Source organism: Zalophus californianus, chromosome 8 (assembly GCF_009762305.2).
Source record: "Zalophus californianus isolate mZalCal1 chromosome 8, mZalCal1.pri.v2, whole genome shotgun sequence".
Taxonomy (NCBI): domain Eukaryota; kingdom Metazoa; phylum Chordata; class Mammalia; order Carnivora; family Otariidae; genus Zalophus; species Zalophus californianus.
The window spans coordinates 24,486,114-24,510,427 of NC_045602.1; the positions used below are offsets into that span (position 1 = coordinate 24,486,114).

The window sequence follows — 24,314 nt, forward strand, 5'->3', positions numbered from 1 at the left end:
TTTTGGGTATAAACACATCATGTTAATAAATGAAGAAAAAAGAATTCTTAGGAGAGGGGGAGTATATAATCCAGTGAATGATATCTTTTTGTTGTTATTGTTGTTGTTATTATTAGTAGTAGTAGTACTTTCAGGGGTAGAATTTAGTGACTCCTCAGTTGCATATAACACCCAGTGCTCATTACATCAAGGGCCCTCCTTAATGACCATCACCCAGTTACCCCCTCCCCTTACCCATCACCCCTCCAGGAACCCTCAGTTTGTTTCCTATAGGTAAGAGTAGTGACTGATATCTTTTTTTTTTTAGATTTTATTTATTTATTTGAGAGAGAGAGAATGAGAGACAGAGAACATGAGAGGGAAGAGGGTCAGAGAGAGAAGCAGACTCCCCGCTGAGCAGGGAGCCCGACGTGGGACTCGATCCTGGGACTCCAGGATCATGACCTGAGCCGAAGGCAGTCGCTTAACCAACTGAGCCACCCAGGCACCCGAGCAGTGACTGATATCTTAATGATACTTTGTATTTGTGTAGCCTAGGCAATATTGAAGATGAGAGTATTTTTTAATACTCATTCCTTTTTAAGAGCATCTTATGCCATTGTTGCAGAAGTGAATTTAATGGCTATCTACTTTATAAGAAGACCAGTCCCATTTGAGGCACTCTCATTTTTGACCACTCATTTCATTTATAAGGAATAAATCATTCCTTATTGCCAGCATAATATCTCAAATGCCCTTTCCATTGCTTCTAGTATAGAGAATGCTGATCACGTCAGAGAGAAGACAGTTGCCAAAGAGAATACAACTGCAGGTCAGGGCACTCCCTAACAGAGACATAGGGAACTGCCACACTGTGCATGTCTGCAACCAGTTTCATTAACAAAATAAACCTGGCATCAAGCATATTTCTAAATAATAACAGCTTCCATGAAAATCAACTAAGAAAGACCTAGTACCCAACAAGAGTGTTTTGATCAAGCATGACTAGCGATTAGTACTAAGAATCCTAAAGCAAGAAGTGGAGAGAATCAAAATAGATCATAATGCTTTAAATTTGGACTACTATTAGAGCCACCCACCTTAAAGATTCTTAATAATCCTTTAGTGGGGAGAACTGGACACTGAAATCTGAACCCCCATGCATTCTGCAATTCCATTTGCAAATGTGCATGGTTACCATAACTGGAGAGGGCTCAGTCATTCACAGCAAATTTGTTTTCATGGCCCAAAAGCCCTGAGTTTAAAAATACCCCTAGAGCTGCTGTACTTGGATACCTGGGATGAATAAGCCTCCTGTCTTTTAAGATCAAGATGCTTAAGTCAAGACAGAGCAGAAACCTTTATCTCAGGCTGCGTGGCTGGGATAACTACTATCAGACTGGGCTATATGTTACTTTACTATGCCATTTTCCTGTTTACAGAGTGGTCTCTCATGCATTATTTCCATTGATTTTTATAACAAGTCAGGAAACGTGGCCACAGAGGTATAATGACCCCCAGATCTCTCTTCAACTTACATTGAACCAGTCTTTCTCCATCTTGAATGAGTAAAGATTATCTTTCCACTCTAAGTAGAATTACACTGTAGTTACCCCATTCAAGAGAATTTTATTTTATTCCTCTTTGCAAGGTCCTGGCTTTCCTTCAATTATTTTCAAGCATAATTCAGAGCGGTTCATGACTTTTCTGAAGCAGAGCCCATATTTCTTTAAGATGTGTCCTATCTGAACCATTTGATACATAGAAATCAGTGAGGCTAAAAACTCCACTAATAAAAGGTTCTTAATAAGAGGAAATAAGAAAGTCAGAAAGACAGGTTCCCATACTCTTAGAGATTATCTAGTCCTACCCACTCAATTTACCAGTTGAAAAATGGAGGCCTGAGCTCACATGTTAGTCAAGGGCAGACCTGCCACTCCTGACTCCCAGCACAGTGCTCCTTCCATTTCTAAAGGGCAGCACCGGTTGCAGTGACCTGATTCCACCTTCTCACACTAATTGCATCACCATGTAGCCTGGACAGCAAGCTTCGTGCTGTGCCCATCTCAGGCAGCTCTCTGGCCGTCTGCAAAGAAGACAGAGGAGAGGGAGGGCTTCCCAAGACCCTTCTGAAGACGCCGCCTTTTATCAGACCCCACAGCAGACGTAACCTGGTTGTGTCATCGAACTGAGTGCACCTCCCCGGCATCACTGGCGTGTGGTCAATGCCACCAGCTGAACGTACAGCCAGACCTTTAATGAGAGTGAGTCCCACATAGGAGTAGGCCCTGGGAAACACTGTGTTTTAGGAGCAGTTTGGTACAATGGAAAGGACATGAGACTTAACATTCAAAAACCGGAATTCAAGATCTGGCCCTGCCATATGCCAGCTTTGTAGACTTGAGCAATTTACTTCATTTCTCTAAGCTTCCATCTGGGGGTCAGGAAATACTTAATGAATGTCTATTTTATCCTGGGCCCTGGGCCAGGCTCTTGGGACCTTGTAGTGAATGAAAAAGACCTAGTTTCCTCTCTTCAAAGCTCACTATTTAGCCTCAGTTTACCAACCTCTATGTTTAGTCACACTAACAATACCCATCTCGCCGTGTTGTGAGCATCAAATGGGATCATGGATGCAAAAGCATTTTGCAGACTGTCGCTCTTGCCAACTGCTTCTGGGACAGAGCCAAGGGCCAGTCCCTGAGCTGTCGGCAGCTCACCACGGGCCTTGCAGCAGGGGCTTCACTGCCTCCTCCAGCCACCACACACAGGAGCGTTGCAAACACTGTCCTGGGAAACAGCACAGCTTCCTGCCGTGGGCGAGCTAGCCTCACCCTCGCTCCCTCCGTTTTGAAAAACTGAGCCTCTCCAGGCTCCTGCCTCAGGGGGCTTCAGTCCTTCTTACTCACAGGAGCCGGGCTCGTAGAACTTCTGCCACTTCCAGCCTCAGCTCCTGCTACTGCTATTTCTGTTCCGTTTTCGGTGCACAGAAACGTCTGCCCCGTTCCCAGTGGAGGGGGGCAGCTTACAGCCTGCCCTCCCAGCGATAACTCATCACACAACTTCTACGGTAACCAGAAGAAAAGTGTGTCCCTAAGGCCCAGTCAGTCCTCTGAGCCCTGCCCTTCCTAGAATCGTACCCCAAGACCATCACTTTTCCTCCGAACTTGGTTAAGACCAGCTAGGTTAGTTTCTTATTGCTGATGTAACAAATTACCAGAAACTTAGTGGCTTGAAATAATACACATTTATTATCCTACAGTTCTGGAGGTCAGAAGTCTAACATGGGTTTGGTGAGCTGCCTTCCTTCTAGGTGAGATTCAAGGGAGGATGATGCAATTTCTTGCTTTTTCCAGCTTCTAGAAGCTGCTTGCGTTCTGTCTCTCGTAGCCTCTTCCTCCACCTTCAGTGCCAGTCACGGCTGTGCTGCCTTCTTACATAGATTTACGCCCCCCTTGATTTGAGACGTCCCCCCAATTTAGATTTTAATCTGCAGGGCCCTGCATTCAGTAGGGGCTTACAAATTGTTGGCTTAAGAAATGAAGAAATACATGGTTCAAAAAATTAATAAAATTGAAAAATTGATAAACATTAGCACATAGTGATCTTCAAATCTCTGTTTCTCTCTGGCCTCTGCTTCCATCATCACATCTGCTCTGATTCTGGCCCTCTTGCCTCCCTTTTTCAAATATAAAGACCCCTGTGATTCCATTAGGCCCACACATATAATCCAGAATAATCTCATCTGCAAAGTCCCTTTTGCCCTCTAAGGTAACATATTCACAGGTTCTGGGAATTAGGATTTCTTTGGGTGGTCATAATTTTATCTGTCACACTAGCCCTAAGTTCTCCTACGCTGTGCATATGCCTCAGGATCACCAGCCTCAAGGAGCTAACCTGACAAATTCATCTATGCTAATGGATACAGGAGCCTCTTTCTTCCCTCCACAGTGCCACACAAGTTTCTAGAATCAATGCTCCCATCTTGATGCCCTGGTCCAAAGAATGACTCGAGCCACGGAGCTGTATAGCTTCCAGAAGCTGTGGCTAAATTTGGGGGGATGGGTATATCTCCTGCGGCTGGTGGGGATATCTGCGGCTCAGAGATTTGTACCAGGTGTATGGCCATCATTTGCATTGGATATGCTTACCCTCAGTCTCATATCAGAGCAAGAAGAACCTTAGTGACAGTTCAGTCCAAGACCTTTACCTTACAGATTAGGGCCTAGAGATAAAGGGACATCTTTTATAGCAGATCTGGGATGGAGAGCCCTTCTCCCTCCAACGCCTGTCCTTCTTTCTTACTCCACATGCCCTGTGGGCAGGGTTATGAAGCTTAGGTAAGGAGGGACAGAATCTTCACCAGACTACCATAATCCATTCCTTCCCAGTGAAGGCATCCCTTAGAAGGCAGAGGTAATACCATAGGAAAGGCCTGTCTTGACAGAGAGGACTTCACAGACACCCTGCAAGTATTCTGGCTCATTAAGGCAAGTCCCTCTGGAATTCAAGTGCTGCCAGCTTGGCACCAGAATCTCGTTAAAATGAAGGAATCACAAGTCACAGCTTGTTGAAGGGTTTGCTCAAGGGTCAGGATTCAAGGCCCAGTGACCTCCTTGCTCAGGAGATGAGGGACACATTTCTGCAAGCAGCACCAGAGAGCTCACGTGGCCTCTCATGATGAGTTCCAGAAAAGGGGCAGGGATAAGAGGCTACCAATCCCCCCAGCAACCTTACTATGATGAGAAGTTGGCTCAAATGAAAGGCAGGACCATCCAGAAACCTTCTGCAAAAATTCAATTGAAAGAGAGCAGGCCACTCCTGCTTATAATACTGCACTTGGTCATTGGGTACATTCTTGAACCTGATGTGCATTTGGTTCCCACAGTTACCCTTTCCCACCCTTCAAGGACAAGTCAAGCAGAAAGAGGGGGGTGGTGGGGGGGTGCTCTAGATTTTTGGGCCAATGTGAATATACACCCCCCAAGCAGGCAGAGAAGCAACCTGCTTGTCCATCTACTTGTCTATCCCACCATAGTCAGCAGGGCTGGCTTTTTTGGTGGCTGTTGTGGCAGAAAATAGTTTACATGCTTTTTTTCCTTACCCCCTCAAAATCTAAAATAATTCAATAGAACATAGCCTCAAATGAGAATTTTTGTGTCAAAAACATAATAGTATGTTTTATCTTATTATAAAAGCAAAGTATGTGGAGAGGCGGAGCAAGATGGCGGAGGAGTAGGAGACCTAGATTTCGTCTGGTCTCAGGAATTCAGCTGAATAGGGATCAAACCATTCTGAACACCTACGAACTCAACAGGAGATCGAACAGGAGAGTAGCAACAACTCTATGAACAGAGAAGCGACCACTTACTGGAAGGTAGGGCGTGCGGAGAAGTGAATCCGAGGCGATATTCGGGAGGATAGACGGCAGGGGAGGGGGCCTCCGTCGGCCGCTTCTGGCAAGTGCTAGAGCCGCGGAGCACAAAATCGGACCTTTTAGAAGTCGGCTCGGCGGAGGGACGTCGCTCCAGTGGCTAAGCGGGGGGTGGAACCCTCGCGGGACAGTGGGGTCTCAGGACCCTTGGGGTCACAGAGAGACCGGGGGTGCCTGAGTGCGCCAGAGCTCCCAGGTATCAGAGCAGGGACGCCGGCTGCAGAGACGGAGCCGAGTCGCGGGCTCTCAGCTCGGGGTTGCCATAAACTGTGATCTGTGGCCCAGTCGGGGCACGGCTCCCCCAGCAGGGACCCAACAAGCAGCAGAACCGAGGAGACTCCCCTTCCTTCCCGGGGAGGAGTGGCGCGGGAACGCACCGCAGGGATCTGCTGGGTTTGGAGACTCCACACGGGGTCGGGTGCCAGAGATAGAAACACTCGGTCACAGGCCGGGTGAGCACGGAGTGCGGCCGGAGACCGGGGACACGGGAGTGACTGCTTTTCTCTGGGGGCGCACTGAGGAGCGGGGCCCCGAGTTCTCAGCTCCTCCGGGTGGAGATTGGGAGGCCACCATTTTTGCCCTGGTCCTCCAAGGCTGTACGGAGAGCTTGCAGGGAACAAAAGCTCCTGAGATCAAACCCGAGCAGCTTGCTTAGCCCAGACCGACAAGGGCGGGGCAATTCAGCCTCCGGCAAAGACATTTGGAAACGACAGCAACAGGCCCCTCCCCCAGAAGATCAGCAGGAACAGCCAGCAAGCAAAGACCAAGTTTACCGATCAAGGAGAACGGGAGAACTCCAGCGCTAGGAGAATACTGCACATAGAATTCATGGCTTTTTTTTACCATGATTCATTAGTTCATCAAAGTTAATTTTTGTTGACTGTTTTTTTTTTTTTTTTCTTTTTCCCTTTTTCAACCAACATCTTATAAATCCCTTTTTAAAAAAAAAAAACATTTTTTATTTTTCATTTTTAGAGTCATATTTTATCCCTTCATAGTAGTTACCCTTATTTTTGGCATATATATATATAAGTTGTTCTCTCTTTAAAATTTTGAGGTACAGTTTCTTCTAACAGATCAAAATATACCCTAAATCACTAGTGTATGGCTTTGTTCTAGTCTCCTGCCTGATCACATTCTCTCCCTTTTTCCTTTTTTTTTTTTTCTTAAATCTTCTTTCTTTTTTCAAACAACTTATCTTACCAAGTCCTTTTATAAAATCTTTTATAATTTTCATCTTTACAGTCATCTTCCATCCCTTCATTGTATCAACCCTTATTTTGTACATATATGTCTTTCTTCCTTTAAAATTTTAGGAGGCACTTTTTTCTAACAGACCAAAATACGCCCAAAATCTAGTGTGTGGCACTGATCTATGCACTAGCCTGATCATATTTGATCATATTCTGCCTTTTTTGTATTGTTTTGTTTTTGTTTTTATCTTTTTTTTTTCTTTTTCTCTTTCTTTTTTCTTTCTTTCCCTTTCTTTTCCCCTGGTTTCAGGTCTTTTCTGATTTGTATACAGTATATTTGCTGGGGACGTTGTAAACCTGTTAGCATTTTGTTCTCTCATTCATCTATTCTCCTCTGGACAAAATGACAAGACGAAAGAAATCACCTCAGCAAAAAGAACAAGAGGTAGTACCGTCAGCCAGGGACCTACTCAATACGGACATTAGTACGATGTCGGACCTAGAGTTCAGAATCATGACTTTAAAGATACTAGCTGGGCTTGAAAAAAGCGTGGAAGTTATTAGAGAAACCCTTTCTGGAGAAATAAAAGAACTAAAATCTAACCAAATCGAAATCAAAAAGGCTATTGATGAGGTGCAATCAAAAATGGGGGCACTAAATGCTAGGATAAATGAGGCAGAAGAGAGAATCAGCGATATAGAAGACCAAATGATGGAAAATAAAGAGGCTGAGAAAAAGAGAGAGAAACAACTACAGGATCACGAGGGCAGAATTCGAGAGATAAGTGATATGATAAGACGAAACAACATTAGAATAATTGGGATCCCAGAAGAAGAAGAGAGAGAGGGGCAGAAGGTATATTGGAGCAAATTATAGCAGAGAACTTCCCTAATGTGAGGAAGGAAACAGGCATTAAAATCCAGGAGGCACAGAGAACCCCTCTCAAAATCAATAATAATAGGTCAACACCCCGACATCTAATAGTAAAACTTACGAGTCTCAGAGACAAAGAGAAAATCCTGAAAGCAGCTTGGGAGAAGAGATATGTAACCTACAATGGTAGAAACATTAGATTGGCAACAGACCTATCCACAGAGACCTGGCAGGCCAGAAAGGACTGGCAAGATATCTTCAGAGCACTAAACGAGAAAAATATGCAGCCAAGAATACTATATCCAGCTAGGCTATCATTGAAAATAGAAGGAGAGATAAAAAGCTTCCAGAACAAACAAAAACTAAAGGAATTTGCAAACACGAAACCAGCCCTCCAAGAAATATTGAGAGGGGTCCTCTAAGCAAAGAGAGAACCTAAAAGCAGCAAAGAGCAGAAACGAACACAGACAACAGACAGTTAACAGTCACCTTACAGGTAATACAATGGCACTAAATTCATACCTTTCAATATTTACCCTGAATGTAAATGGGCTAAATGCCCCAATCAAAAGACACAGGCTATCAGATTGGATTAAAAAACAAGACCCATCAATATGCTGTCTGCAAGAGACTCATTTTAGACCCAAAGACACCCCCAGATTGAAAGTGAGGGGGTGGAAAACCATTTACCATGCTAATGGACACCAAAAGAAAGCTGGGGTGGCAATCCTTATATCAGACAAACTAGATTTTAAAACAAAGACTGTAATAAGAGATGAGGAAGGACACTATATCCTACTTAAAGGGTCTATCCAACAAGAAGATCTAACAATTGTAAATATCTATGCCCCGAACATGGGAGCAGCCAATTATATAAGGCAATTAATAACAAAAGCAAAGAAACACATTGACAACAATACAATAATAGTGGGGGACTTTAACATCCCTCTGACTGAAATGGACAGATCATCTAAGCAAAAGATCAACAAGGAAATAAAGACTTTAAATGACACACTGGACCAAATGGACTTCACAGACATATTCAGAACATTCCATCCCAAAGCAAAGGAATACACATTCTTCTCTAGTGCCCATGGAACATTCTCCAGAATTGATCACATCCTAGGTCACAAATCAGGTCTCAACCGCTACCAAAAGATTGGGATCATTCCCTGCATATTTTCAGACCACAATGCTTTGAAACTAGAACTCAACCACAAGAGGAAAGTTGGAAAGAACTCAAATACATGGAGGCTAAAGAGCATCCTACTAAAGAATGAATGGGTCAAACAGGAAATTAAAGAAGAATTAAAAAAATTCATGGAAACCAATGAAAATGAAAACACAACTGTTCAAAATCTTTGGGATACAGCAAAGGCAGTCCTGAGAGGAAAATATATAGCAATACAAGCCTTCCTCAAGAAACAAGAAAGGTCTCAAATACACAACCTAACCCTACACCTAAAGGAGCTGGAGAAAGAACAGCAAATAAAGCCTAAACCCAGCAGGAGAAGAGAAATCATAAAGATCAGAGCAGAAATCAATGAACTAGAAACCAAAAGAACAGTAGAACAGATCAACGAAACTAGGAGCTGGTTCTTTGAAAGAATTAACAAGATTGATAAACCCCTGGCCAGACTGATCAAAAAGAAAAGAGAAATGACCCAAATCAACAAAATCATGAATGAAAGAGGAGAGATCACAACCAACACCAAAGAAATACAAACAATTATAAGGACATATTATGAGCAACTCTCTGCCAGCAAATTAGATAACCTGGAAGAAATGGGTGCATTCCTAGAGATGTATCAACTACCAAAATTGAACCAGGAAGAAATAGAAAACCTGAACAGACCTATAACCACTAAGGAAATTGAAACAGTCATCAAAAATCTCCCAAGAAACAAAAGCCCAGGGCCAGATGGCTTCCCAGGGGAATTCTATCAGACATTTCAAGATGAATTAATACCTATTCTCCTGAAACTGTTCCAAAAAATAGAAATGGAAGGGAAACTTCCAAACTCATTTTATGAGGCCAGCATTACCTTGATCCCAAAACCAGACAAAGACCCCATCAAAAAAGAGAATTACAGACCAATATCCTTGATGAACATGGATGCAAAAATTCTCACCAAAGTACTAGCCAATAGGATCCAACAGTACATTAAAAGGATTATTCACCACGACCAAGTGGGATTTATCCCTGGGCTGCAAGGCTGGTTCAACATCCGCAAATCAATCAACGTGATACAATACATTAACAAAAGAAAGAACAAGAATCATATGATCCTCTCAATAGATGCAGAAAAAGCATTTGACAAAGTACAGCATCCTTTCTTGATCAAAACTCTTCAGAGTATAGGGATAGAGGGTACATACCTCAATATCATAAAAGCCATCTATGAAAAACCTACAGCGAATATCATTCTCAATGGGGAAAGGCTGAGAGCTTTTCCCCTAAGGTCAGGAACACGGCAGGGATGTCCACTATCACCACTGCTATTCAACATAGTATTAGAAGTCCTAGCCACAGCAATTAGACAACAAAAAGAAATCAAAGGCATCCAAATCGGCAAAGAGGAAGTCAAACTCTCACTGTTTGCAGATGAGATGATACTGTATGTGGAAAACCCAAAAGACTCCACCCCAAAACTGATAGAACTCATACAGGAATTTAGTAAAGTAGCAGGATATAAAATCAATGCACAGAAATCAGTGGCATTCCTATACACCAACAACAAGACAGAAGAGAGACAAATCAAGGAGTCGATCCCATTTACAATTGCACCCAAAACCATTAGATACCTAGGAATAAATCTAACCAAAGAGGCAAAGGATCTGTACTCAGAAAACTATAAAATACTCATGAAAGAAATTGAAGAAGACACAAAGAAATAGAAAAACGTTCCATGCTCATGGATTGGGAGAATCAACATTGTGAAGATGTCAATGCTACCTAGAGCAATCTACACATTCAATGCAATCCCCATCAAAATACCATCCACTTTTTTCAAAGAAATGGAACAAATAATCCTAAAATTTGTATGGAACCAGAAGAGACCCAGAATAGCCAGAGGAATACTGAAAAAGAAAAGCAAAGCTGGCGGCATCACAATTCCAGACTTCCAGCTCTATTACAAAGCTGTCATCATCAAGACAGTATGGTACTGGCACAAAAACAGACACATCGATCAATGGAACAGAATCGAGAGCCCAGAAATGGACCCTCAACTCTATGGTCAACTTATCTTTGACAAAGCAGGAAAGAATGTCCAATGGAAAAGAGACAGTCTCTTCAACAAATGGTGTTGGGAAAATTGGACAGCCACATGCAGAAGAATGAAACTGGACCATTTCCTTACACCACACACAAAAATAGACTCCAAATGGTTGAAAGACCTAAACGTGAGACAGGAGTCCATCAAAATCCTAAAGGAGAACACAGGTAGCAACCTTTTCGACCTTAGCCGCAGCAACTTCTTCCTAGAAACATCGCCAAAGGCACGGGAAGCCAGGGCAAAAATGAACTATTGGGATTTCATCAAGATAAAAAGCTTTTGCACAGCAAAAGAAACAGTCCGCAAAACCAAAAGACAACCGACAGAATGGGAGAAAATATTTGCAAATGACATATCAGATAAAGGGCTAGTATCCAAAATCTATAAAGAACTTATCAAACTCAACACCCAAAGAACAAATAATCCAATGAAGAAATGGGCAGAAGACATGAACAGACATTTTTCCAAGGAAGACATCCAAATGGCCAACAGGCACATGAAAAAGTGCTCAACATCGCTCAGCATCAGGGAAATCCAAATCAAAACCTCAATGAGATACCACCTCACACCCGTCAGAATGGCTAAAATTAACAAGTCAGGGAACGACAGATGTTGGCGGGGATGTGGAGAAAGGGGAACCCTCCTACACTGTTGGTGGGAATGCAAGCTGGTGCAACCCCTCTGGAAAACAGTATGGAGGTTCCTCAAACAGTTGAAATTAGAGCTACCGTTCGATCCAGCAATTGCACTACTGGGTATTTACCACAAAGATACAAATGTAGGGACCCGAAGGGGTACGTGTACCCCAATGTTTATAGCAGCAATGTCCTCCATAGCCAAACTGTGGAAAGAGCCAAGATGCCCATCGACAGATGAATGGATAAAGAAGAGGTGGTATATATACACAATGGAATATTATGCAGCCATCAAAAGGAATGCGATCTTGCCATTTGCAACGACGTGGATGGAACTGGAGGGTGTTATGCTGAGTGAAATAAGTCAATCAGAGAAAGACATGTATCACATGACCTCACTGATATGAGGAATTCTTAATCTCAGGAAAGAAACTGAGTGTTACTGGAGTGGTTGGGGGTGGGAGGGATGGGGTGGCTGGGTGATAGACATTGGGGAGGGTATGTGCTACGGTGAGCGCTGTGAATTGTGCAAGACTGTTGAATCACAGTTCTGTACTTCTGAAACAAATAACGCAACATATTTTAAGAAAAAAGAAAAAGAAGAAGATAACAGGAGAGGACGAAAAGGGGAAGTATGTAGAGGGGGAGACGAACCATGAGAGACGTTGGACTCTGAAAAACAAACTGAGGGTTCTAGAGGGGAGGGGGGTAGGGGGATGGGTTAGCCTGGTGATGGGTATTGAGGAGGGCACGTTCTGCATGGAGCACTGGGTGTTATGAACAAACAATGAATCATGGAACACTGCACCAAAAACTAATGATGTAATATATGGTGATTAACATAACAATAAAAAATTAAAAAAAAATAAAGGTTAGAATAGTGAAAAAAAAAAAAGCAAAGTATGTTCATGGACTCGTTTGAAAAATACCAAAGCACACAGAAAAAATATAAATCACTGATAATTCAGTCATCTAGAAATAACTTCTACACTATGTTGGTATATATAGAGTTTTCTCCTTATGTACATAACTTGGTTTCTCTTTTATGGAATAAGATATATCAAACAAGTTGTTTAACCTGGTTTTAATGGGCCTTGAATACTTTCCCATCTTATTAAATATTTTTACATAGCATCAGTGGAATGGCAGCATAATATTTAGGTGTAGTATATTTTATTTAACCAATTCCTTATTGTTTGAGTATTTAAGTGATTTCTAGTTTTTCACCATCATAAACACCACCAAGACAGCTTTTTAGATAAGCCAGTAGGAAAAATTTGGTTGTGACCCTGTTCCTCAAGTCTGTCAGGTAGTCTATAGAGAAAGGTATCTTCTGATTCTTGAGGGTTGAGTTTGTACTGTTGGTAGCACTCAACCCAGAAAGTGATTTCCTTCTTCTCTAAACCATGTAGAGTCTGAGAAAAGAGACTAAATGGTCTTTGAAACTTAAGAGTCAGAGAGACCACAAGAGCTAGACCTGTCTAGCTTGAATATATTGCATATATTGACTATATGCATAGTAGGGGTGCCTGCCCAGGAATATTTTACTGATGAGGCATAAAATAAAGTTTAGAGATTGTTGCCTTAAAACAGTAACTTCATAATAGAGCAAGCAGCATAGGAAGGGAGCTCTCGGGGGCTGGAGCCTAAGAACACTTGGCATCAACAGTCCCCATTTGATCATCCCGTTTGAACCAAATGAAAAGAAAAAAAGATCGTTCTGTCCCAGAGGATGTGTGTGTGTGTGTGTGTGTGTGTGCATGTGCATCTGTCATTCCCACTGTATTTTTCTTCTGTCCCAGTTTGCCTTTCTCCCCTAACCGCCCTCTCAGCATCAATACCCTAAAACCAGAGGTCTTTGCTAAAGGCTGCTTATACAAAGGGAGTTGAGCAATTACTGACTCTCCCATGAACAAAATCGCCTTAAAGGTGACCACTAAACCCTGTGGGCAGGAAGCAGCTGACTTTAAGCACGCATTAGCACATCTCACCTCTGCAACAGCACAGGCCGGGGACCAGAGGGTGCTTCCAGGTGTGCTGTCAATGATGCCCCAGCCCCGCAGCTCCTCCCAACTCGATCTCACTGACAGCCTAACCTGTTATCTCCGCCCTGTCCTCACCTATGGACCTTGATCTCGGAAAGAGCTGTAAACCCACTCATGTGTAGGTATCCACCACCAAAGAGGCTAATTTATGAGGTCCCACTTGGTCAGCCAATAAAGCCTGAGCAGGAATGGGTGGCTAACGATGAGTTTCACTGGGTGAAGGAGGAAGTGCTAGGCAGACTTTCATCACTCCAGTTGCCTGTCAACACCACAAAGGGTTAAGGGCAGAGCAGGAGACTTACAGCCAGCTCAGTCCACCAGCTGCAGCCCCCAGTGACTGCATGTAGAAAGGGCGATGTATCCCGAGACAGAGTGCCCATCAAGTTAGCACCTGCAGCTCAAAATGTGGCCCAGTTTCAGGTTCCCGCTACTCCAGGGATGCAGTAAATCTGCGAACTGTTCAGAGACTCTTTTAAGGATGTTGCGAACCTTTGAGGCAGGGGAAGGAATTAAAGGAAAGAGGAGAAATGCTGGTATTAATCTGGGCTCCTCTAAAATCACCTAACCTGATTTCCAGAAGGATCTAAGAACCCACAAGTACACAAGGAGAGACACAGAGGATCCACAGACCAATCCACACACACGGGAAGAAAAATCAGTGTGTAGTAGGTTGAATCCGGTCCCCAAAAGATATGTCCAAGTCCTAATCCCTGGTGCTTGTGAAAGTGATCTTATTTGGAAACAAGGTGTTTGCAAATGTAATTAAGGATCATGAGATCATGCTGCATTTAAGGTGGGCCCCAAATCCAGTGACGTGTGTCCCTATTGGAGACAGATCTGAGACTCAAGGAGAATGCCATGTGGAGTTGAAGCCAGGGATTGGACTGATGCATCTACAAGCAAAGGAGCACTGAGATACCAGCAGCCACCAGAAGTGAGGCAACCAGGAATGGGATGTATAGTCCTGCAGAGTCTCCAGAATGTACCAACCCTGATCACACCTTGATTTCAGAATGCTAGCTTCTGGAACTGGGATAAAATCAATTTATGTTAATGTGGAAAACCCAAAAGACTCCACCCCAAAACTGATAGAACTCATACAGGAATTCAGTAAAGTAGCAGGATATAAAATCAATGCACAGAAATCAGTGGCATTCCTATACACCAACAACAAGACAGAAGAGAGACAAATCAAGGAGTCGATCCCATTTACAATTGCACCCAAAACCATAAGATACCTAGGAATAAATTTAACCAAAGAGGCAAAGGATCTGTACTCAGAAAACTATAAAATACTCATGAAAGAAACTGAAGAAGACACAAAGAAATGGAAAAACGTTCCATGCTCATGGATTGGAAGAACAAACATTGTGAAGATGTCAGTGCTACCTAGAGCAATCTACACATTCAGTGCAATCCCCATCAAAATACCATCCACCTTTTTCAAAGAAATGGAACAAATAATCCTAAAATTTGTATGGAACCAGAAGAGACCCCGAATAGCCAGAGGAATCTTGAAAAAGAAAAGCAAAGCTGGCGGCATCACAATTCCAGACTTCCAGCTCTATTACAAAGCTGTCATCATCAAGACAGTATGGTACTGGCAAAAAAACAGACACATAGATCAATGGAACAGAATAGAGAGCCCAGAAATGGACTCTCAACGCTATGGTCAACTCATCTTTGACAAAGCAGGAAAGAATGTCCAATGGCAAAAAGATAGTCTCTCCAACAAATGGTGTTGGGAAAATTGGACAGCCACATGCAGAAGAATGAAACTGGACCATTTCCTTACACCACACACAAAAATAGACTCCAAATGGTTGAAAGACCTAAACGTGAGACAGGAGTCCATCAAAATCCTAAAGGAGAACACAGGTAGCAACCTCTTCGACCTCAGCCACAGCAACTTCTTCTTCGAAACATCGCCAAAGGCAAGGGAAGCCAGGGCAAAAATGAACTATTGGGATTTCATCAAGATAAAAAGCTTTTGCACAGCAAAAGAAACAGTCCGCAAAACCAAAAGACAACCGACAGAATGGGAGAAAATATTTGCAAATGACATATCAGATAAAGGGTGAGTATCCAAAATCTATAAAGAACTTATCAAACTCAACACCCAAAGAACAAATAATTCAATCAAGAAATGGGCAGAAGACATGAACAGACATTTTTCCAAAGAAGACATCCAAATGGCCAACAGACACATGAAAAAGTGCTCAACATCGCTCGGCATCAGGGAAATCCAAATCAAAACCTCAATGAGATACCACCTCACACCCGTCAGAATGGCTAAAATTAACAAGTCAGGAAACGACAGATGTTGGCGGGGATGTGGCGAAAGGGGAACCCTCCTACACTGTTGGTGGGAATGCAAGCTGGTGCAACCACTCTGGAAAACAGTATGGAGGTTCCTCAAACAGTTGAAAATAGAGCTACCATACGATCCAGCAATTGCACTACTGGGTATTTACCCCAAAGATACAAATGTAGGGATCTGAAGGGGTACGTGCACCCCAATGTTTATAGCAGCAATGTCCACAATAGCCAAACTGTGGAAAGAGCCAAGATGTCCATCGACAGATGAATGGATAAAGAAGAGGTGGTATATATACACAATGGAATATTATGCAGCCATCAAAAGGAATGAGATCTTGCCATTTGCAACGACATGGATGGAACTGGAGGGTGTTATGCTGAGTGAAATAAGTCAATCAGAAAAAGACATGTATCATATGATATCATATCATATCATATCATATTCTTAACCTCAGGAAACAAACTGAGGGTTGCTGAAGTGGTGGGGGGTGGGAGGGATTGGGTGGCTGGGTGATAGACATTGGGGAGGGTATGTGCTATGGTGAGCACTGTGAATTGTGCAAGACTGATGAATCACGGATCTGTACTTCTGAAACAAATAATGCAATATATGTTAAGAGAAAAAAAAAGAAGAAGATAGCAGGAGGGGAAGAATGAAGGGGAGTAAGTTGGAGGGGGAGACGAACCATGAGAGACTATGGACTCTGAAAAACAAACTGAGGGTTCTGGGGGGGGGGGTGGGTTAGCCTGGTGATGGATATTAAAGAGGGCACATTCTGCGTGGAGCATTGGGTGTTATGCACAAACAATGAATCATGGAACACTACATCAAAAACTAATGATGTAATGTATGGTGATTAACATAACAATAAAAAATTATTTAAAAAATCAATTTATGTTATTTTAAGCCACCCAGTGTGTGTTTATTTGTTACAGCAGCTATAAAAAACTAATGCACAAGGGTACAACAGAAAGGGACTGAAAGGCTGAATGGACCCCACTTTGGCATTACAGTACCCTTGTCATCTGTGGCCGCATCATTAGCCATTCCAGAACTCTAGGACAGTGCTTCTCAGCCTTTTGAAAACCAAGCCTTCTTCTTCTTCTTCTTCTTCTTTTTTTTTTTTTGTGCCAGTATAGTTAACATACAGCGTTCCATTAGTTTCAGGTGTACTATATAGTGATTCAGCACCTTCCATATCAGACCCCATGCTCATCACAGCAAGTGCCCTCCTTCACCCCCATCACCTGTTTCACCCATCCCCCCACCCACCTCCCCTCTAGTTACCATCAGTTTGTTCTCTATAGTTAAAGAGTCTGTTTCTTGGTTTGTTTCTCTCTCTCTTTTTTTCTTAAATTCCACATATGAGTAAAATCATATGGCTAGAGAGTATAATGCTAAGCCAAATAAGTCAGTTAGAGAAAGACAAAAATTGAACCAAATGAAGATTTGAGAATCAGTTCTCTGGAAGAGAGCTGAGCTGATACAGGAAAGGGGTCAGCCTCTCCCAGCTGACTCTCCTCCCATTCTTCCTGGGTATGCATATGAGTAGGGGGTTGTGGAGGGGTTTGGGGGTGAAGCTGCTAATCTGTTTTCCATTTGAAAGCTAGGGTTCATGCTGGAGACTAAGATCTTGTCTTGCTGGAAAAGAAAAATGTGACTACATACCAAAAGACCAACTGAAAGTAATTTTTCCTGGGGTCTAATGGAGGGACCTATACTCATATCAGTCTCAAAAACATGCCCCTGGCACTTCTTAAAAAGTCATAGAATGCCTCAACCTGATGATTCCTCAAGATTTTATTAATTTATAATATTGTGTTCCATCAAGATCATCACTTTTTATTATCTTGCTGCTCCGAATTGTATCTTCCTTATTATTCTCAGCTACAGGGGCTATAAATTAAAATCATTCAGAATTTATACTCTTACAGTTCATTATCTATGATTGGTATTATCTCACTGCCTTTTTCTGGTCTTTCTATATCCCCTGACAAGAAATATTGCAGTGGAGTCTAAATACTATCCAACCAATAAATGTTGAGTTTTAAGAAATCCCTATTGACTGCACTACCCTAAAGGGCACCCCATCACTCCTTCTTATCTCCAGCACCAGCACCCTTTCTGCCAAAATGACAGAGAAAGTGAGATTCCAAAGAGTTGGCCATTAGGACTGAGATGTAGGCCCTTGCTTTGGCGCTGTGCAAATTGGGCATGTCATTTTCTCTCCCTTCACCTTCCACCTCTTTCCCTGATAGTCAAGAAACACTAAGATACATCAGCTTGCTTCATGAGGAGCAACGCTACTTCAGAGAACGGGCAGTGATATAATTAGCTGAAGCAAACAGCAATGAGCAGCCCATTACTAGAGGTTCTGAGCACCTATCAGTGACATTCTAGAAGTGTCCCAGTGAAGGCTGGGAGGCTACTCCCTTGTTTTTGAGACTGATATGAGTATAGGTCCCTCCATTAGACCCCAGGAAAAATCAACACCAGTTTCTGACAGTGGTGAGATTCTCTCAGGTTGCGTTTGGATGTGTTTGTTCACTAAAGAACTTGATGAAGTGGACTGGTGTATCGGCAGTGGCTTTGGTCGTGGCTCTTCACATCATCATTCTTAGTGATGCATGCTACCATGCTAGGAAGACTGTTTTTCAGACAGATGGAAGCTGGCAGTACTCACTAAAACATGACTATTCCAATCCTGACTGATTTAACTAATGGGAAAAGGTCTGTATTCAGTGCAGGTACTGGCCCTTGGGACCCAGCTATAAAAACTAAAGACACTGATACATTTCCACACTTGGGAACATTGAGGAATGAGTGTTTATTTTTTAATTCCTTCCTGTTCTTCTTTTTGTTTTTCTCCTAGTACTCGGGGTATTGTGCAGATGCCAGAGATCACAAGATAGCAGATCAAGGAGAAAGAGGTCAGAGAGTGGCAACGTGCAATCTTTTGGCGCTCTTCTAAAAATTGCTTAAAAACTTAAAAAGCACCAACTTTCAAATGTACTGAGTCTGACTCCTACAAAGTCTGAGAACAACTGCTACTTGTCCCTCTCTCCTGATCTCATTGGAATGTGCTCACGATTCAGTAGTCATCCAATAAAAAACTTACAAGGACCAAAAGTGCAGGTCTTGCCAGGACTGCTTCTAGAGGCTGGGGAGGAGGCTCTGGAGCCATCCTTAGGGATGGGTGAATGGGAGTAAGTCCGAAAGGGGGTCTGCATCAAGACTATAACAAACCTAGCTCTGCCTCAGAATCACCTGAGAAGCTTCTACAAACATTAAAAAAAAAAAAAAAAAAAGGAGGGAGAGAGAGAGAGTCTCATGGAAATTAAAGCTCTGAAGAGATACTGGATTGCATCCACTAGCTGGACAAAAATGACCAAGTCTGACACTATCAGGGACAGGTGAGTATGTAAAGTCCTGGGGAGGAATACTGACACCTCACTAGTGGGGTATGATTTGGTACCACCACTTGGGAAAACAGGTCAGCACTGTCTATCGGAATGGAAGCTGCACCCCATGTCCCAGCAATTCCGCTCCTCCTCTCTGCTCTAGGGAAACTCTTGGGCACGCACATGTGCCAAGAGGCGTGTGCAAAAATGCTCACAGGAGTGCTGCTGGTAATAGCAAAACCACAGAAACAACTTAAATGTCTAAGGACAGTAGAAGAGAGAATTTGTGGTACTTTCATGCAGTGATTGAAAACCAAAAGAACCAAAGCTATGAGCATCAAAATGGACAAATCACAAAACAGCAACGTTATCTCATTTATGTAATAGGTTACAAACCTAATCGATACGTTGTTTGGGGCTACATGCATAAGTGGTTAGGCCATAAGGAAAAGAAAATGAAGGATGAACACAAAATAGCAGAGTGGTTACCTCTGAGGGAAGGGAGAGATTCTGGCTCTAGAAGGGTGAAAGAAGAGGCTGTAAATGGACTGACAATATTCAAATTCTTACACCTGGTGCTGAGAGCACAGTGTTGATTTCTCTGTGATCGTCCATCCATGCACACATGTTCTACTTTGTTGCACATGCTAGATTTTATAATAAAATTTAAAAAATATACAGATTTCCAGGGTTCATCTCAGATCCTTCGAATCAGAATTGCAGATTGTGGGGTCTAGGCAGTACTTTGTGTAAGTTCTCCGAAGATTCAGATGCACTATAGGGTTAAGAGCCACTCACCTACACACAACAACCATGACCCCTACCCTGGGCAATATGCATCAGCATCCAGGTGAAAGCAGCTTAAAATATAAATCAAGGTCAAGCAATTTGAAAAGAGTCATAAAAACAGAAAAAAAGGTCAGCCTGGGAGAATGTGTAGAAAGGAAAAGCAGTTCAGGGTTTGAGGCTGCTATAGCAGCCTGAGGGCATCAGCTATTTCCATACCACTTCCAAACTCCCCCCAGAACTTAATTGAGCTCTGTCCCCATTAGATTCACAGTAGCATGAGCCTGAGATCATTGCCCCTTAGACCCGGGCCCAGGGCAGGCTCTCGCAGTAGCTTTAGCTGCAAAGACAGAAACACGATGTGGTAGAAAGTGTCCTTGTCTAGCACTCATCACCGGACATCCAGACCTGGACCAGCATGGACCAGCTGTGTGATCTTTAGCAAGTCACTTCCCCTTTCTGAGCCCCCGCCTTCTCATCTGGCCTGCCTCTCTCACAACACTGGAATCAAATGAGACAGTGGAGGTGCAAGGGCTTTGCAAAATGAAAGTATGACTCTGAATGTTCTGTAAGTCCATCACCGCACCATGGTTATTTCTTCCTATGAATCAGAAACGTAGGCTGTCGATTCTGGATAAGTAGAGTTTCCTGGGTCCAAGGAATGTGGAGCTCTAAGATTTGCCAAAGTGAGACCTGAAGGCGGGACTAGGGCTTAGTGTCTCCACCTCTATCTCTAAAAACTCAGCAAATACTTAAAAAGCACCCACAACTTACCCCGTCCTAACTTCTCCCATCCCTAATAATTCAGAAAGCGATGTTCATTAATAGCTCAGAACTACTGGAAGCAACTTGCAAAACTACAACACAGCCTGAATATTCATTAATGGCTTTGAAATTAACATTTAACCCAGTTACACCATACCTTCCGAATTAGAAATGCCAGATGTAGCAAGTAAAAAGGGAGGACCCTCAGTTACATTTGAATTTTTTAATATAATTAGAAATTGGAACAATTTTTAAAGTCTAAGTATGCCCCAACGATTTCATGAGATATACTAAGAAACCATTCATTGTTCACCAGACACTCAAATTTAACTGGGTGTCCTGGCAACTCTATTCCTCCACAGACAAACAGATCAGCACTTTCTCCTACATCTGCGTGAAAAAGAGTTATAAAATCCTATTTCCTTCTCTTGGTGAGAGAGTAAAAGGTCGGCTTGATCCTTGAATCCTATGGACGGCACAGGTATTAGAAGCAGGTTTCAAAGGAAATAGGTGAGAGCAGAGCCAGGGAAGCCTCATACCTGGAAACAGAAATGGGCATCCAAGCCCCATCCTGGCCCGGCCGGGACACTCTGCGGTGGCCCCTACACTTACCTCGGGGCATCTCCTTGGAGTGCTCTGTCTCGGGCCCATCCAACAGGTCCATCTGGGAGGCCTCCTCAGAGGGGACGCGGCGCCAGGACCAGCTCTGGTTGCCAAGGTCGTGAAGGGGCGGGGAGTACTCCAGCTCGCAGGGGAAGTCGAAGCTGCACTCTAGACCTGCAAGGACAGCCAGCAGTCAATAGGGCAAACTGTCTCCCCAAGGAGACCTTCCAGCCCCCACCACCCCTCCGCTCCAGGAAGGAGGCCTTTATCTCATCCACAGCCCTCACTCCATCTGGGGCGTCCGGCGGTCAGGTTCACAGCCGGCTCGGCTCCGTATGGCTAAAAAGGGTACCGAGAGAGGGGGGTGGGGAAAGGAGTTCCTTGTATAATTCAGGTTAAGGGAGGTATCTTCAGAGAAGACAGGTGAAAAAAGAGCTAACAGGTGGCACTTGGAGAAGCTCTGCATCATGGAATGTTGCCTGGTGACATGAGAGGGTCTGAGGCCACATGGCTGGATGCTGGCTTTGCAACCAGGTAGGTCTGCCTCTAAGTCTGGGTTGAGCAAATCACAGCCTGTGTGGTCTCAAATTTCCTCACCTGTACATTGGGGATGATAACACCTACCTCTAGAGATCACTGTACGAGCTAGTAGGATAATGTGCTTTCTGTATACATGAGCCTGTCTACAGTAGATGCTCAGGAAAAATCCTGGCCAGGTTCTGCCCTACCTGAGAAGAGAAGGCCAAAGGGAACAAAGGCCTTACTCATAGCCCTGGCTGCCAGCCAACCATCTACACTTCGGCCCCCTCCACACAAGATGACCAAGGCTAGGACAGCTAGTCCGGGCTCACTGTCTCTTGGGGAAGGGTGGGCAAGGTCACTGGGTTAAGGGGGGGCGGGCAGGAAAAGGCTGTGCCCTGGGACTTTTTAAGACCTTTGACTTGGGCTACTTGTGTCCAAACCATTCCACGTTTGCCCTAATTTTAAGATACCCTCACCTTCTCCTTCCCCTTCCTCAGTGTGCATTACCCAAAGTGGCTGAAGTGCTTTGTACCCCGTAGGGGCCCAAAGCTCACTGATGGGTAAGTGAAATGTGTGCCAAAGTGCAAGTTATTCATCTACATTTTACTTCATTTTTTTCCCCTCAGCCATGGGGATGTGAAGAAAAGGAGAATGTGATACGAAGGACAGACCACTGGACTAGCAGATGGGGACTTTGGCTGGTGTCCAGGCTCGGACAGTCTCTTCTCATATGTGGCACTTGGTGCCCTCAGCTGCGAAACAGGGGTTTAGACCAGGTGACGGGGAAAATAAATGCCCAGTGAGGCCCGGGTTCCAACTCCAGCTCTGCCGCCAATGTGCTGGTTCCCTTGAACAAGACACTTAACCTCTCTGGGCCTCAAGTTCCTCAATTACAAAATGAGACCTAGACTAGATGTTTTCTAAAGCTCTTTCCTGATTTGACTTCTTAAAGATTCCTCAGTCCTTGTTCTCAGAAGGGTTATAGCAAATTTGATAAATCAGTCTGTGGGGTGGTGTTAATGGGTGCTAACTCCCAATTATCATTTTGCATTTTAACAGCTGCTTCTGACCTCCAAGATGAGCTGGCTGTTTAGAATTTCTGAACACAGAGGAGAAGTGGGGTCAATTCTAGTGCAGGCAGCCAGCCGTCACTGGGTGGTCCCTTAGTCACACACATAGTCAGCTAAGCCCTGCCCCAGAGTGGGAGTAAAATAATTCCCATTGACACTAGCCAAACTCAGTTTAGGTGGTGGTGGTGGGGAGTGAATCCTTCAATTACACTTCTATTAAGTATCTTTCTGCTTCTCAGCCCGTAGAGGTTTAGGTACCAGCTGCTTTCCACGAGCCGCCATCTTTCTGGTCCTAAGGTTAATACCACTCGCCCTTTCACAATGCAGACAATTCATCTTTCTAATGGCAAGCTGAAATGGGCAGAGCTAGCCCTGTTTGAGTTGACGTGCCACTTGCTGCCTACATATTTTATCAACTTTGAAGACTTTCTACCTTCCCCTGGGGGCTGAGCTGCTGCTATGTCCATGAATTGTAGGCTGCCTTACTCTTCCAAGACTTACTTGCCAGCCACCTAGTTTTGATTGCAGAATGCAAGGAGAAAACTGATCCAACATTTTGTACTTTGTAGCACAACAATTATAATGAAAAGTGTAGCCACTAACCTTGGCTCTTCTGAAGAGGGTCAAAAGGATCCATCCATATTAGCTAATGATCAAGTCAAAAGATTGGAGAGAAAGGTATTGGCCATCCCCATTCCACACTGACAAAGGTGACTTTCTCAAAGCTTCCACATCTATGGCCCATCCTCTATCTTGATTTTTCTCCTCCAATTAAAGTCATCCTATCTCTATTTGGGACAGAGGTGTGGCATGCAAGGTCAGACACTGTCTGGTGCATATTAGATGAACAGACCACAGAAACCCAGCATCAAGCATCATCCATTCTGGGATCTTTGACTCTGAACAGTTGGAGAACTGGCCGTGTTTAGACCAAACCCTGCCTAGTGACACAAGCTAGATACATGCTCCAATTATCAAACAGGTTCATTTTGAAATTCTGGCTCTGAGGCAGCCTCCCTTTAGCTGTCAAAGCCACAGTCTTTGGTTTTAAATAGAAAGGAAGTTAACATTACTGTTCATTGTGGGTGAAACTGAATTGGGCTTTCCTATATTCCAATTTAATTTCCCATAATTAATTTCCTGCACTAGCCCCAGTGCCTTTCAAGAAATAACACCTGGGACTTGTCATCTCTAAAACCACCAGGTTAAGGATCATGTTCCTCAGGGCCTGTTCTGAAGTTGGAGACCTAGGATGCTTCTTGCGTCTTTCTCCATAACCATCCTCTACCCACGCCTCGTAGGATAAGGACTACCGAATCTGTTTTACAGACAGGACTCAGAGGGATCCAGGGTGTCAGTGAAGGGGTCAGCCTTAAGCAATCCAACAGCAGAGCCAGGTTCCCCACCCA

General features: G+C 43.6%; 1 protein-coding gene across 1 annotated transcript in view; it reads right to left on the bottom strand.

The window, feature by feature from the left end:
• Positions 1 to 24,314, bottom strand: part of ALK (ALK receptor tyrosine kinase) — a 685,531-nt gene that overhangs the window by 451,691 nt on the left and 209,526 nt on the right. Inside the window, exon 3 of the mRNA XM_027621933.2 lies at positions 21,323 to 21,487. Coding sequence (XP_027477734.1) covers positions 21,323 to 21,487 — 165 coding nt within the window. The remainder of the gene's footprint in view (positions 1 to 21,322; positions 21,488 to 24,314) is intronic.